Here is a 15,846-nt window from a genome sequence, read left to right as displayed (position 1 = left end):
TGCGCGGGGCGGGGCGGCGGGAGGGCGCCTCACGCGTGCGCCGTGCGCCTGCCGCCGAGTAACGGTCGTGGCTGAGGGCGGTGAGGGGCGGCGGAGGGCAGACGATGGGGCGGGAGAGGCGGGCTGGTCAAATCGCAGCGCTAGGGAGGACGTGTGGTGTTACACGCAGCTTTCGGTAACTGCTGCTGAAACGAGCGTCCGGGAAATCCGCGCTTCTAAGTGTTACTGTGGACAAGGGATTGTCTTTTGTCTGTACGACAGGCCGGCTGGGCCCGCGGTTGCTCTCTGCTAGTGGTGTGTGCTGTTTATGTAAAATACTGCCATTGCTTTGGTAGAGCGATCTGGATGGGGACCTAGTCTGGCTAATAGATGCACCAGAAAAAGGAGTTTCAACCTGTGTTTATGCCTATGTAACAGCATGGTGATGTAGGTTTATTTGGGGCAGTGAGTGGGTGTGATGCACAAAGAAGCTTGGGGTAACATTGAAGCAAGATATGCTTGTATGTACTGGAAATTAGCATATCTAATTTGATGTCTGATCGTTTTATCTGCTTGAACAGTACAATGTCACTCTGCATATGTTAGTAATCTCTGCTGGCCATGAGCCTGATAAGATTTTGAATTTCAGCCTTCGTCTTGTTACTGTCTTTTGTAGGTTGGATGTTTAGTGTTAGGGAGACCATATGGAAATAAGACCCTGCCCCGTGATACAAACAGCTTCAATCTTCTGCATGGAGCAGCTAAAAACCCCACCAAATGTGTGGTGTTTTCAGTGTTCAGTATGACATAAATGCTTTAAAAAAATTGAACTAAAATCCTTGATCCAGTGATGAGAGACATCTTGGAAGTTCGACAGAGACTAAAGGCCAAATTCACAACTGTCCCCCATGTCTTCTCCTTCATGAAAACTTGTTAAATGCATAGAGGATATTGCTACTAATAGGATTGCTTCTATGACTGGAGTAACAAGTTTCAGTGTAAGTAACCAATTATGTCACATACATGCACATTCAATAACAGTGGCTTTGCCTGCTGAAAGATGTGATGGTTCTTAGATTTTGCCTGGCTATCTGCTTGGGTCAAAGAAACAAGTTTGGAGGAGACAACGGTTGAAATGTGATGATAGAAATCTGTGTGAAACTGGTATGTCTGGTTTAACAATACTTGTAGCCTCCCACTTATGCAAATACTACTATTTCCATTCTTGCCTGATACAGAAGTTAGAACTGAGTTCTGCTGGATATACCTAGAACAAATACATTGCCAGCATTTTTGTTTTGAATAATGAATATGAAAATGTCACAAGAAAACTTACAGTATGTGTAATGGCATTGCCAATGACAAAATATATTTTGTCTTGCAACCCAATAATTTTCCATATTGGTCTGGAAAATAAAATTTAATGTCCAGTCTTTCATCAGGACACATATTTTCAATTCTATATAAAATATATCACTTCATGGAAAAATAATAGGTGCTTATGACTGACATACACAAAGTACAGTGGGAACATGATGCAATACTTGGTTGTAGTTGCTTCGATGTCCAGGCATGTATAATCACTCTTTTATGAAAATGAACTGAAAATACTAGACTCTATAGTTACTTAGCTGTTTAAATTATGCAATAATGCAGTGCAATGTAAAATTATAGAAACAGTTTTTGTCATGTTTGCAGCAGTCTTTAGAAAGGGTTTAATCTGTGCCAAGAACCCTGCCAGGAATCTGAAAAAAAATGCACAAACTGTTGCTCCTGTTTTAACAATGAGATCATACATTTTACATATTCTGAGATACTCTTGTTACTTTGATTGATCTATTTGGGAATATATGTAGTATGAAGAAAAACCAAAAAAGTCGAAAGACTGAAAATGTCTAATTAAAGTAGCTAAAACACTTATTGGAGTTGTCAGTTACATTAGGCATATATGTATAAATTAAATAATGTTTTAAATTACTCAAATTCAGTGGTAAATAGTATATGAATATAACTCAAAAATGTGTGTCCAGAATTTTATTCATTGCAATAGTCTTATTTAAGCCAGTGGGAAGTACTTAGAAACTGACTTCATGAAGATGCCTAAATCAGAGGGGTCAGTGCAAATCTCTGTGTAAACTTATATTAACTAAAGTAATGTTGATAACACTGGTCATTGTCAAGGACCCAAATTTAACAGTCTCACATTTTTGTTTAGGAGATGAGAATTGAGGTGTTATTAACATATTTTGATTTTTTGGTAGTGTGAGGGAGGAGATTGGTTTTTTTGGTTGGTTTTTGTTTTGATCTCTTTTTTTGTGCATTTAAACATTGAGAATATGTCAAAGCTGTTTGGCTTTTTTTTTTTTTGGCTAGGTTCGAGGTCATCTTCTGTGGCAGTGTGTAGGAGAGACCTGAAGATCATCTTACGCCTCAGCTTGCCACAAACTGCAAGCAGCAAAATGACAGTCAGGTAAAACCAAAACAGCCCTGCTTAACTTTTTCCACCCTTACTGACCTATGAAGGTGAAAAGTCTGAAGAGGGCAGGATGCATGAAGTTTTGGTGGTATCACTTCTGTGTATGAAAAACTTACTTTCTACTCCAGTTTTTCTTTGCGGAAGCATGAAATATGAGGGGGTACATGGTTGGTGCAGCAAAAGACATGTCCTGTAGGTAAGGGAGAGAATGTCTTTCCTTTTGAGACTTCAGTGGCAGAACAGTCGCTGTCTTGGCACAGTGAGTATGTAAAGGTTGATTGTTTAACTGTAAGAGCACAAGTAACAGGTTTTCAAACAGTGGCTGGGGAGGTGAGGCAAATTTCCTGCATGAGTTAAATGGATGAGGTGGAGGAGTATGAAGTTTACTGAGAGAGGTCAGGTCAGTGACATGGAGTGAATGGCAGCAGGTTGATTGTAGTGTGGAGTAAGTAGGCTGTGAGGGAGCAGTAGGAGGGCAAAGTGGGAGTAGCAGTGGGAAGTCTTTTGTGAAGCAGTGCATGCGATAGCTGGCTCATTGTGTGAAGCTGTGAAAGGTGGGAAAGACATTCAGTTTGGGGGTGGCAGCTATAGAGGAGGTACACTCTTGTTTTATAGATCAAGAATGGGGTGGGGGTGGTAACGAGAGACTGAAAATAGACAACGAAGGGGATGGGAATGGCAATAAACAGGGAGAGGATGGCAACGCGTGGCCTGCTATTTAAAGCGGTGAGTGACATAGGGAGTGACGGGGAGATACGTAGCAGGTAGCGAATGGTTTGGGGGTGGCAGCGGCAAACTGAAGGCCCACGTAGTTCAGCTTACCTCTTACAATGAAGTTGCAGTTTGCTAGGCAAAGGCAAGATAGATAAAGCAAGGAGGTGATGTTTGTGCTGAGGCAAAGCCCCATTCATCCCACGTTGGGCTGCCATTGCCCTGAGCTGTCTGCAGTTGGTTCCTCGAGGGCAGCCACGCTGAGCGCCTGTGGCAGGCAGCCCTGAACTCTCAGGCTCTGGTTTGTCACACCAGCTGGCAAGGCCAACCCTGGCAGAAGGGAGCAAGGGATCAGGCTGCTGCATCTGCAGCAAGCCAGGTGCCAGGAAGAGTTCAGCAAGCTCCTAACAGGTTGCTGTGGCTGTGGTGGATTGCAGCTCAGCACCCTGACAGGGCTGCTACTCCCCAACAGAAGTGAGGGCTGCAGGAGTGTTGAGGAAAGGGGCTGTGGTCTGCAGTGGGATCTGGCCTGGAGGCTGAGGGGTGGAGGAGAACAGCGCACCTTTGAGCCACCAAAAGTGGATGCTTGCGGTTGAGCGTCCTCAGAGCCAGGCACAGATGATTCTTGTTGATGCTGCTTGCCCAAGCCATATAAGGCCTCCGCTAGGCTCCGGTACGGGGATTCTCGCCCAGGGGCGTGCCCGGTCCCCCCGTGGCTGCTGGTGTGGGGCCGGCTTGGGTCTGGCTCACACTGCAAGGAGCGGGGAGGTTCTGGTGGGACAGGGCGGGCCGCCCCGAGGCGGGGGCGGTTTGCCGTCCCGGGGGCGCCCCTCCCGTCCACCTCCGGGCCCGCAGGTGGCGGCGGAAGTGACGGCCAGCGTGGGGTCCCTGTCGGGGGGGAAGATGGCGCCTGTGGTCGTGCTAGGCAGCGCAGAAGGTAAACAAGTGTGAGCGGCGGGGGGCGGGCGGGAGCGGCAGGGACCCCGGGGGCGAGGCCAGGCAGGACTGGGAGCGCCGGTGTTCGGGCGGCGCGGTGGGGGGCGGCTCCCCACCTCCTTCTGAGCACGGACAGCGGGGAGGAGGGAGCTCAGGATCCCCCTTCCTCCTCCTCCGCCGCCTCCTCTTCCTCCCGGCTTTGCCTCAGCCATTGCCCCTCTCTTCAGCCCCCCGGCACCACCCTCCGCCGCCGCCCTCGGCTTTATGTTACACGGAGGCCCCCTTCTCCGCCGGTCCAGCGGGAGGAGCCGCGTTTTCAGCGCTGCCGCTGCCGAGAGGTAGGTGAAGCTGCCGCCGGGGTCCCCCGGGCCCTCCCGCCGCCTCTGCCTGCCCCATTAAGGGCGGCCCGAGCCGCGTCTTGGCCCTCAGGGTCACTACTTTGCCGGCTCCGTCGGCCGAGGCAGGCGGGGGCGGCGAGCCGGGTGCCCGTGGGCGCTGGGAATGTGGGCGGCGGCGGTAGGCAAGCCGGAGCGCGGCGGCGGCGGCACGGCCGTACCAGGCGGGCGGGAGCCGTGAAAGCTTTGCGCGCCCGCGGGGCGGAAGATCGCAGGGCGGTCTCTGAGGGGCGGCCGCGGCCCCGGCCCCGACGGGTACTGCGGCGGCGTGTCTCTAACGTGGAGCCCACCTGCCCCATTCGTCGGGGAGCACGACCCCGAAGGTTTCGCTCACAGCGGTGTTGTGCTAAAAATGTCAAACGGACAGGCTGAAGTAGGTCATCTGGGTTCCTACCCGGAAAATTACTATTTCAAGATCAGCGATATTGGGAGAGAAAAAAGTATCTGTGAGCAGAACGAGTAGATCTGCCACTCAGGATTGGTACTAAAGCTTTGACCTGTTTGGTAAATACTTAAATGTTGCTTAAAAAATTGAAGTGTTGTGGGTTAATTAGTTTTTAATTTTTTCTTTAATATTCTCCTTTGGAGGGAGAATAGGGGAACCATAAAGCTTTTACTGGATAAAAGGGCAGAACTACTGAAGTCAGGCTCCCTGTTAACTTCGTTGTTGTGTATACTTGTTCCTAAAATAATAACCCAGCTCTTTCACCACCATTGCCCCAGTTCACACTCGGATGCCTTTAGCATACCACCATGCGCCAACATACTTTCAGTCTTTTTCCTTCCAACACCTAGCCAACGTGTTTTAATTTCTACCACATGTCCTATAAACTTTTCCACTGTCACTCATCTCCTTTCACTTTCCTTAATTATACCCTGTGGCTGGTTTGGATCTACACATGTGTTGATTTGCCTTTCAGCAAGGAAAGCAGAACAGATAACTGTTGAGCTCACACTGGAGACACCAGATCTTTTTCGTGTATCTAGCTGTTAACTTGGGGAAAAATTGTAGAAATTAATTATGTTTGAGATTTCTGTCTTTCTGACAAGTGAGGCTGACATTTGGCAATGAGGTCAAAAGCTCTGTGTCTTGAACAAAAGGCACGATCTCATTAATGTCATTTTCTCAGAAGATGCTAAAATATTAACTAAGTTAGCAAAAAATATACAGACAATAACAAAAAACGGTTGTAAGGGGTAGTTCAACTGTCTTGATTTAGATTAAAATTATTTTTACTGTTGGAGTTTAAATACTACTTGTAGCTTATTAACTTTATATTATGCTAAAAATTTGTGATGAGAGTCCAAGCACTTTGCTATAAAAAAGTAGAGTTAGATTTTTGCTGCTAAGAAATACTTAACATGCTACTTCTCTGTATAAAATACACCATGATTTTCTTGAAAAATATATTCACAATGAGAAAATAATTCTTACATTTGGAAAAATTAGTAATTATATTAGCCACAAATATATACATATATAAGGAATGTTTGCACATGGGATAAAGCAGTCCTGTTCACTTTGAAAGCAGTGGCAAATCTGTAGTTTTCAATGTTACTGTCATTTAACTGTTAGATATTAGTGATACAAGTTTTTCTAGTTAAAGACAATTCTTATGGATATATTAAGAACATTTTATACTAAACATCTGTTGTGGTACCAGTAAATGTAGTTGGAAGAGCATTAAGCTGAGCTGAGCTTGCTCTGCATTTGGGAGCAGGTTTTTCTGTACAGGTGTAATGATGCAATGATCTTTTAGCCAAATGGCTTAAACTATCTTAATGTCTATGAAGTATAGTTACATCATCTGCATAATGGACTAATATGATGAGAAATGAATGTATATCTCATTTATGTTAATTCATGAGGCAGAAGCTGAGTTCAGATTCAGTCACGTAAAGCTGAACTGGTCAGGTAACTACAGCTGATCCATATGTCTGGCACTCTTAAATGCTTGTCAAGCTTGTACTTTCATCAGAAACGTTTTGATAAGCGTCTTAAAGCTTGATTTAAGGGCTGAGCTGGGGAGCATATTTTATTCTCTGGTGGCTAGTATAAAATAGGAAGTTTCTGACGTATAATTGATTAGTGCTAATCTGAATTTGGCATATGTGAAAACTGTACTTTTCAACAGTATTTTAAAACAAAATGCTTCTGATCTTTTTTTTGTGTGTGCTTTTGTAACATTTTTGGATCCTTCTGTGCAGAAAGACTGAATTGGGTTATACTCTTAAGTTTTTAGGAACAGAGTAATAGCTGAGAAACCTACCCATTGTGAGTACACGCGTATGAGAGCACTAACACATCTGCTTGAGTTAAAGATTTCTCAAAAAGAAAATGGAACAAAACACTCTCTCCTAGTACTGTACTCTGTGAAGATAACTACAGACTACTCTGCAGCGTTCTAGCATACTTACAGAATGATGTATAACCATACTGAGTTGAGACACAATCCATACTGAGTTTTAGTATGTTTTGTTATAACCAGTTCTGATAATCCTTCTAGCATAACCATAACAACCTTAGAGACAGCTGATGTGTTATAAATATTGCCCATTGTTACGAACTAATGCAGATCACTCAGAGATAGCAACACGGGTAGAGATTGTAAGAGGAGCTGTCATGATCAGATGCGTGCCCCTAAGAAATTCTTCCTGCATCATGGACAGTTTTCAGAAGTACCCAAGTTTTAATTTCTAGAGTTCTGGCAGTCTGGTTTCTCTGACTGGCCGCTATTGGTAAGCTCAAGTAATCTAATGTTTTCAGAATTCTCAGCATGGATTGGGTGAAGTCTTCAGCATGAACCTACTGTTGTGTTTTAAAGTGAATATGCCGTTTGGGAAACAATTTATTATAATGGATTTTAGATAAAACACATAGAAACCCGATGTGTTTCTTTGTTTCCTACATTTGCAATTGTTGCAGCAATGGAGGGTTTTGATATCCACTGATTATTGATCTGTCTCACTTTTACGTCATTCCTTCTGTTGCTGTTAGTGGGGGATTATAATAAAAATGGTGGTTCAGACAAGGTTTAATGCTTTAGAGTCAACCCATGTAAACGAAGGTTTAATTTGGGGGGTAAATTATACTGTATAAACATATATTTATACACTCATTGCATTCTCACTGCAGTACACTGCATTCAAAGGCCCAGTTTTTAATTGTGAGTACGTGCAGTTGTGAATGTTTTGCTTGTATGTGCAAATGCCTGTGTGTATTGTGTTTTCATACACGTGTATAACATTTGACTATGGAGAAACATTTGTGTAGAAAAGTGTGTGTTTAACAAAATTAGAGTCAAAGAATTCTGCTCAAAGCAGTCTTTGCTATGTACCTCACTAAGTGAAGCGTATGTAATGGCTTTAAAATTTGCATTTAAATGCATACATTTGATGCATGGAAAGAATGGGATATATGGAACAGATTATTGGGTTTTAAGAATATTTTAGTACTTTGTGTAACCAAAGTGTGGCTCTGTAACTTGCAGATATAGTGCTTCGTTATGTGAAAATTTTGTTGCTCAGCTGTGTTCACATAGGTGCTTTTTCAGAATTTCTATGAGATAGATAGAGTGAACAAGTACTTAATAATCTGCAAACACACGGACTTGCTAGTTCTGTCTCAGCATGTCAAATGATGAGTTAGTAAGGAACAGCAGTAGAGAAAGTAGAAATCTGCCTTTCAGCTGGTGTGCTGAGTTGGTGTTGGTAATACTTTCCTAGAACAATGTGTTTCTATCCCTATAAAGTGAATATAAGTTTACATATTACATACAGGCACTTTTTCAGGAAGTACTGCTTTTGGATAGATTTTTAAATCAAGCAGGGCACGAGCCAGAAATGGCTATTCCATAACTTCATTCTCAGTAACCTCTGCATTTAGACTCCATTTCTTCTGCTTGTGACTAAGAGCCTCAGACACCCTGAGGAAAAAAGGTTGTTCTTGTTTAGCAAGAAAAAGCAGTCTGGAACAGCGTTTTCAGACTCTTATTACAGCTGCAAAATAAAGATGAGAAATCAGTGTTCCAAGTAAGTGCTTTTACAGTCACAGCAGAGTAGAATCAGTAATACATAATGGACTAAAAAAGGAAGAAATGTCAGGAACAACTAATAAGGTTAAATGTATTTCTCTTTTGGGTTTTCAGCAGAGAATTTTACTTCCTGTGCTGCATTATACTCTGCAGCTCTAGAATGCACAGAACAATGCAGAATGTCACTTAAGTTTTTGGTGTTTTGGGGTTTTTTGTTTGTTTGTTTTATTTTTGTGTTGGTGTTTGTGGGGTTTTTTTTAACTTTTTTTTTTTTTTTATTCCTTTATTGTGTATATGTTGGATTTTTTTTTTTTTTTTTTGTTCCAGTTTTCTTACAGACCACCATAGGCTAGGTGCCTTCCTTAGGATTAAGTGTGCTATTGTGATTGTGTGGCGAAGAAAATCTAACTCTGGATTTTGCATTTTTATTGGAAACATGAAAAAAAAAGTTATTGTCCTCTGGGAAATAAGCTGCAGCATTTGAATAGTGCTTAGAATTACATCTAAAATTGCAAGTCTGTGTGTGGGAGGAATGGCATAGCTGTGCTTTAGAAAAATGACTTCATTTGAAAGTATTTTGTATTGCTTTTTTAATATTTGAACTACCACATTGCTATTTGCTTTTGACTGAGGATATTAGCTGTATAAATGAAGATTTTCAGCAGTTTATCATAATATGCATGTATCTATCTAGTTTCTCAGTCTCTGTGCTGTTTTAACCCCCTCGTGTGTTTGCACTGTCCAATACATTTTTGTGTTGTAAAGGAAGATACAGGGTGTTTCAAAAAGATTGAGCCAATTTCAAAGCAGTATATTTCATGATGGCAACATGTTACAATTACATGAAAATTTACAGTTTAATGAGTTATCAAGTTTTAGTAACCTTTTAATAAATGCTCTATGTTCCCTACACCTGCTGTACAGAAAATTGAGACAACAGTGGTTGCAGAGACACAATGTGTTTCAAAAAGTTGGACCCAGTTTGAAATCACTACATCTCTGCAACCAGGATCTGCCCATGAATGAAACTCTTACCACTTGAAAGGGCAGGGCATAGAGTTTCAAGCGATTACTGCTAGATGCCAATTTTTGTGTAATTGTAACATGTTGCCATTTTGAAATACAGTGCTTTGAAATTGGCTTCATCTTTTCGAAATACACTGTATATCTGCTGATAATGTATATGGCTTCATGCCAGAAAAGGGTATTTGCAGAAAGACAAGTAGTCTTGCTTTTCACTCAGAATTCTGAAGATTCCTGGGTGGTCGTATGGAGAAGTCTTACTGGTTTTGTCTCTACTTCAGTAATCCATTAAATGCTGTCTGGTGTTTGGGAGGAACAATGTTTTGAGATTGAGAGCTGTATATTTACTTAAAATAATATAAGCAGGTATGTGAAAAGAAGGATTAGGTTTCTTATACTCCCACATTTTAAAAACATTTTGAAATAATAATTTCATATTGTTGATGACTTCGTTACCATTGTAGAGTTTTAATATATTTTTTACAGAGGAGCGAGTTTTAGGAAGAGGTGAGAATTAGATCCCTCTAAGATGTTCCCTAAATGCATTTTTCAATGTATTTCAGTGATTCCTAACACTTTATTTTTTGGTAGATTTAAATTTTGAAGGGTAGTAGCTTGTGTCTTATTGCTATTTAATCAGAATTAAGAGGATGGTTGCAAAAAAATGTGTTCAGTGTGGCCTCTGTATAAAAGCAATGTGATCACAGAATCACAGACTAGCTGAGGTTGGACAGGACCTCTGGAGGTCATGTAGTTCAACCCCCTTGCTCAGCAGGGCTATCTAGAGCTGGTTGCCCAGGACTCTCTCTGATACTAGTTTTTGGTTTTTGTGTAAATCCTCTGGATTTGGTGCATTTACCTTCTACTATGTGTCTCAGTTATCTTCACTTACCAACTTTTCCTTTTTGCTTCTTTGAGGGTGGTGAAAAAGGCCTTTTAAAGCTGTGCTAGGTAAAAGTTAATTTGTCTCCTCTTATTTGCAGAGTACCTGTAATGTAATTATCTTAAGTTATGGGAAAGTCCCTAGTATGTGTTTGGAGCTTACTGGTATGGTTCTCCTATGTTGTTCACATACACAGTAGTGTATGTACTGTTTTGAATGAAGAAATCCCTTTGTGACATTGCTGCCTGCATGAGGCTGTGTGATGAGAGATTCCATTATTTTCAGATTAATAAATGTTGCTTCAGTCACCTGGAGAATGATGCTTCATTTCTGTCTCCTTTTTTGGAATATTTTGTTGTGTTATTCTGTTCATGTCTCACATTTGCAAATTCCAACTGTCCTGTCCCAGCTTTTCCATTGATTTTGAAGCTGAGCCATACATCTTAGTTGGTCTACTAAGGAAATGTAACTTAGCAGTTGGCCTGTCAGAGGCCAACTGTAACCTTAAAACCTTTGAACCTCTTGGCCAATTTCAAACAAAATTGGGATATAATTGTTTCAAGTTGCTGTATAGTTTATGAAAACAGGTGGCCCATTTAAAGGAAAGTGACTGTTAAATCTCTTAAACAGGATTAAAGTATGAGCTGAACTATTATTAAACATCAGAAAACTGGGGGTGGGAGGAGTTACAACTGCTCTAGTCAGTTTGTTGTTTCTTTTTGAGTTGGTAAGATTTAGTAAAGTAATTTTTTCTTTGTCTGCTTTTCTGTAAGAATTATCAACAACTAAGACAAAGATTTAATGGTAATTTTTCTTTCTGGTAGGCTTGTGCTGTGCTCAGGAATAAGGGACTCACAATATAGAGCTCCAGAGCAGTTTGCATTTTCTCTCTGTCTTCAGTGACATTGAGGGGAGTGTGCTATCATGGATATGGGCAAGAAAGCAATTGGATTGTCAGCTTCGTTGTTTTGCTGCTGCTCTTACTTTCAGGAATTTGAATTTTGTTGTAAGACCTTAATTTTCTTGAACACTCCCAGAATTAACTCTACTGTGCACAGAACCTGTCAGCAGGCTTCAACAGAGTGGGAGCGCTGCTGATTCTGTGAGGTGTGGCTACAAACACCCACTCACCTTTTAGTTTTGCATAAATAAAGTGTATTTCCAGTTTTGTTTGCCAGGATGTGTGCTGATGAACTAAGGAGAGGAGATTATTATCTGTTGATGGAGTCTAATAAAATACATTTCAGTTAAAATGGCAGCAGTTAGGAGGTGGTGCTTGAGGAACTGGGAGTAACATGATAACTGCTTTCTGACATTGTGAAACTTGGGCCGATCTGGAGTCAGTTCTGGGTCCATTACACTGTTGTAAAGTTCTATAACCTTGACAATTAGCATTTTCTTAAATCTGTCGATGCTGGTGTTACTTAGCTTTTCATGTAGGTTACCAGTACCAAAACATTATTAACTGTAGTTTTTATAGGAAATTCGGACTTAAATGTACAACTTGAGTAGTGCAGTATAATTTAAGATGGAAAAAAGTGAAACAAAAGTGGTTGAAGTAATTCTAGTGGTTGATCAATGCCAAAAGGGGAAGATGTTAGTCTTCGTCCCTGCTCCTTCTAGTTTGTGATGTCCTGCCCTCTGCATCAAGGTGGTTCATGTGCCATACCCCCTGCAGTGTCAAGTCAGAAGTCAGCTCACTGATAAGCAGAAAGCTCTCTGGTTTTGAGCTTTTGTGTGTGCTGGGGGGTGGTGGTGTCATAGTGTCCTGTGCCTCTGCCTTGGCTTAGTTTTCTGGTAGGTTTATGAGTTGAATTAGCTTTCTAGGGCAGTCTCATGAGCCCCAGAAATGGCTCAAAGTAGGCAGCAAGAGTTCAGACCTCAGAATGACAAGAGAGGGAGAGTGGAGCTCGCCATTGCCCTTTGACTAGCGATAAATGATTAAATTGGTTAAAGCTGCCTTGTGCAACTTCACCCTACCTAAACCCAGGGAAGCTGAGCAAGATTATGAGAAATTCCTGGATTTTGAATCAGTTTTGATATAGATTTTTGTTGAATTTTTATCTTCCTTAACTTCAACATGGTAGGATCCTGGTAGTCTTTAATTTCTTTTTGGTTTATTTACAGTTTGACTATACCTTGCACAAAAGTAACACTGTGCATCTGCATGTTCAAATGCTTAATAAGCAATTAAGCTTCACTAAACCTAGTATGCAGAATATTATTTATTGTGACCTAATCTTGTGTTTCTATTTCCTTAGTATATTGCACTCTATAAATCTCATCACCTAATTATTTCCTATAGTAAGAAACAAGGGGGCGGGGGGAAGGGAGTGTGTTGTTACAGAAGTGAGACACATAAACTTTAGTATGTCTGAAAATGTTCGGTTTCTTAGAAATAACCTTGAGTAAATTGACATATATTTTTAAAGAGAATATTTTTTTTTTTAGGTTATACATTGTACAAATCTACTGGACCTTGTTTCTGAAGTTACGGAAATTTGGCTTCCTTTCTGAAACCTTTGATATTCAAGAGTGGGTGTCTCATTGCTCTCCTGAGATAAATTCTTTAGAAAGATTGAGGGTGGGATAGGAAGAAAACCATGACAACCTTTTTAGCATTGCATATTCTTTATCTGACCACTAAGTAGCTTGGAGTGAGGAATCACTTTGGCAATACTGCATAGTTACTCTTGTTCGTTACTTTTTCTTTAAAATGAGTGTATTTGTGGGGGAGGAATATTTAAAGTTGTTTAAGTTGTTCTTTGATGTTTTAAGTTGTTTCTTAAGTTGATTTTTCAGCTGAAGAGAAACCAAAAAAGAATGGTGAAGACTTTAAGGTCTTTATAAATGTTGTCTCAGTTAGGGTTTATCTGGTCAGAAAGGGCTTGTGATATGTTATTAGAAATAACAATTTATTTTTATTTATTTATTTTTTTCTTCCCCCAGGTGATTCATGGCAGGGGACGTGGAAGGGTTTAGCTCCTCCATCCATGACACCAGTGTCTCTGCTGGATTCAGAGCACTGTATGAGGAGGGATTGCTTCTTGATGTCACACTTGTCATTGAAGACCACCAGTTTCAGGCCCATAAAGCACTGCTTGCCACCCAGAGTGATTACTTCAGGATTATGTTCACAGCTGATATGCGAGAACGAGATCAGGACAAAATCCATTTGAAAGGTCTGACAGCTACAGGCTTCAGTCATGTCCTCCAGTTCATGTACTATGGAACTATTGAACTGAGTATGAACACTGTTCATGAAATCCTTCAGGCTGCAATGTATGTCCAGCTTATAGAAGTGGTGAAATTTTGCTGCTCTTTTCTCTTAGCTAAAATCTGCTTAGAAAACTGTGCAGAAATCATGAGACTTCTGGACGATTTTGGTGTAAACGTCGAAGGAGTCAGGGAAAAATTGGACTCCTTTCTGCTAGAGAATTTTGTGCCACTCATGTCCAGACCTGACTTCCTTTCATATCTGAGCTTTGAGAAGCTCATGTCTTACTTGGATAATGATCATCTGAGCAGGTTTCCGGAGATAGAGCTGTATGAAGCTGTTCAGGCCTGGCTGCGCCATGATAGAAGACGCTGGAGGCATACGGACACCATCATTCAGAACATCAGGTTTTGTTTGATGACACCATCCAATGTTTTTGAGAAGGTTGGTGCATTTGAAAAGCAATAGACAGGATTCATCATTTAGCTAGGGCAGCATGGCATTAAATAGGTAAGATTCCCAAACCTGTCAGGAGGAACAAAAAGATAGCATTTATTTTTCTAATAAACCCATAGAAGACAAACATCTAAATGTATTGTCAGCTGATTATTAGACAATAGCATGTACAGTGACTGGAGAACAGGTAGGTTTATAAAACATATTTTGAAGTGACTTCATTTGGAAAGGACATTTTAAAATAAGGTCACTTGTTTTATTTCAGTCGTTCTTACTGTTTTCCACAAGTTGCTTCTTGCTCTCCAGAGGTTTTACAGCTGCATACAGTATGTAGGGCATATGTCATTAGAATTGTTATCAATATAATAAAAATGTAGTTACTGTAGATTTTATATGTTTCAAGTACAGATGTTTTTATTTACAAATGAAAACTAGCATCTGCTGTTAAATCTGCAGGGTGTTTTTGTTGTTGTTTCTTCAGTACTTGTGCTGTTACACAGCAGTTGGAAGTAAGCCTTCATCCTGCAAAGTTGCATACATTTGGTTCTACATAAGGCACGTAGTACAATCAAAAGTTATTGACAGTGTGAAATGTGATGATATACTTTAAATATCAGAGGAATCTTTGTAATAGGTGATCTAAAATTCAACTGATCATTGTATGTATTTAGGTTAAAAGAGAACTTGCTTTTTTCTACTGTTCTGTTGAAGAATAGACAAAAAAAAAGTTTTCTAATTCCTGATAATCTCTGAGTATTTGTCAACAGTAGAGGATCACAAAACTTTGTAAGCAGCTCTCTTGCAGGCTAGTAATGGTAAGAGTATTCAGGTTAGGAATTACTTAAGCTGTGCTGTTTTGTTTTAACAAGGCTCATTTTATGTGATAAGATACAACTTTAACTTGTGTATTTTTCACCTCTCAGTGAATTAATAGGATTTAAAACTGTGTTTTCGTCAGGCTTTTAAAAATTATTTTCTCATATATTTTTACTTCAGTATCTAGTGAATATACAGATAAGGTTGTATTGTTCTTGGTGATTTTAAGAGCTACTTGATCATTTAAACAGTAATACTTACACTTATTTGTATTTCAAATTATAAAAGCTATTAATTACCTCATAGACTAGTGAGTTTTTGTATTTTGGATTTTTTGGTGTGTGAATTAAGTGAAGGACATAATAATACATAAAATATATTTATGATCCTCTATTAGCCTATAGGCATAAACAAAATAAATGCCTAAACATGTTTTAGAAGGGTAATGTGATATTTATTGGGTTAAAGTATTTCCAACTAGTAAGAGCTGAACTCTGCAAGATACTGTGTAGTGTCTTGTTTTTAATAACATTTTTACCTTATCATATCATTTAAACTCTTCAGTTGGAAAACTGATAGGATTCAGAGAGTATTCTTGAGGTCAGTCTTATAGGGTAAGACTCACATGAAAGAGCCTGCTTCAGGTGTTTGAGTTTTTAGGATATAAGTTCATGCATCAAGCTGTCTTTGGTTAAATTTCTGTAACTGCAAGTGAAAAGTATATGTTGGTCTTCAGCATTACATTTAGGTATAACTTCTGGGGCTGTTTTTGCTATCAGTGGTATCAGTCTGGCATACAGTGCTGCTCATATTTTCTCTTGACAGCTACTAAATAGCCAGATAGGTAGAACTTAAGGACAGAAGTAGTTTTTAGTGTCCTGGTTTAGGTACCCACATGTAAAAAAAGCTTTATCTGTGAG

At 40.4% G+C, this 15,846-nt stretch overlaps 1 protein-coding gene across 8 annotated transcripts in view; it reads left to right on the top strand.

Moving 5' to 3' along the window:
• The first annotated feature begins 16 nt into the window (after positions 1–16).
• Positions 17–15,846, top strand: part of KLHL15 (kelch like family member 15) — a 28,963-nt gene continuing 13,133 nt past the window's right edge. Inside the window, exons 1-6 of one of the 8 annotated variants that reach the window (XM_082076115.1) lie at positions 206–977; positions 2,353–2,449; positions 4,022–4,103; positions 4,330–4,440; positions 12,889–12,972; positions 13,387–14,098. In XM_082076115.1, coding sequence (XP_081932241.1) covers positions 13,394–14,098 — 705 coding nt within the window. In that variant the 5' untranslated portion in view covers positions 206–977; positions 2,353–2,449; positions 4,022–4,103; ... (1 more) ...; positions 12,889–12,972; positions 13,387–13,393. Of the gene's footprint in view, positions 176–205; positions 978–2,352; positions 2,450–4,021; positions 4,104–4,329; positions 4,441–12,888; positions 12,973–13,386; positions 14,099–15,846 lie in introns of those variants that run through there. The other 7 variants (XM_082076116.1, XM_082076112.1, XM_082076111.1 and 4 more) reach the window with 7 other exon arrangements.

The sequence above is a fragment of the Streptopelia decaocto genome (assembly GCF_964273445.1).
Source record: "Streptopelia decaocto genome assembly, chromosome: 1".
NCBI classification, from domain to species: domain Eukaryota; kingdom Metazoa; phylum Chordata; class Aves; order Columbiformes; family Columbidae; genus Streptopelia; species Streptopelia decaocto.
This window is presented reverse-complemented; position numbering and strand designations above follow the sequence as displayed.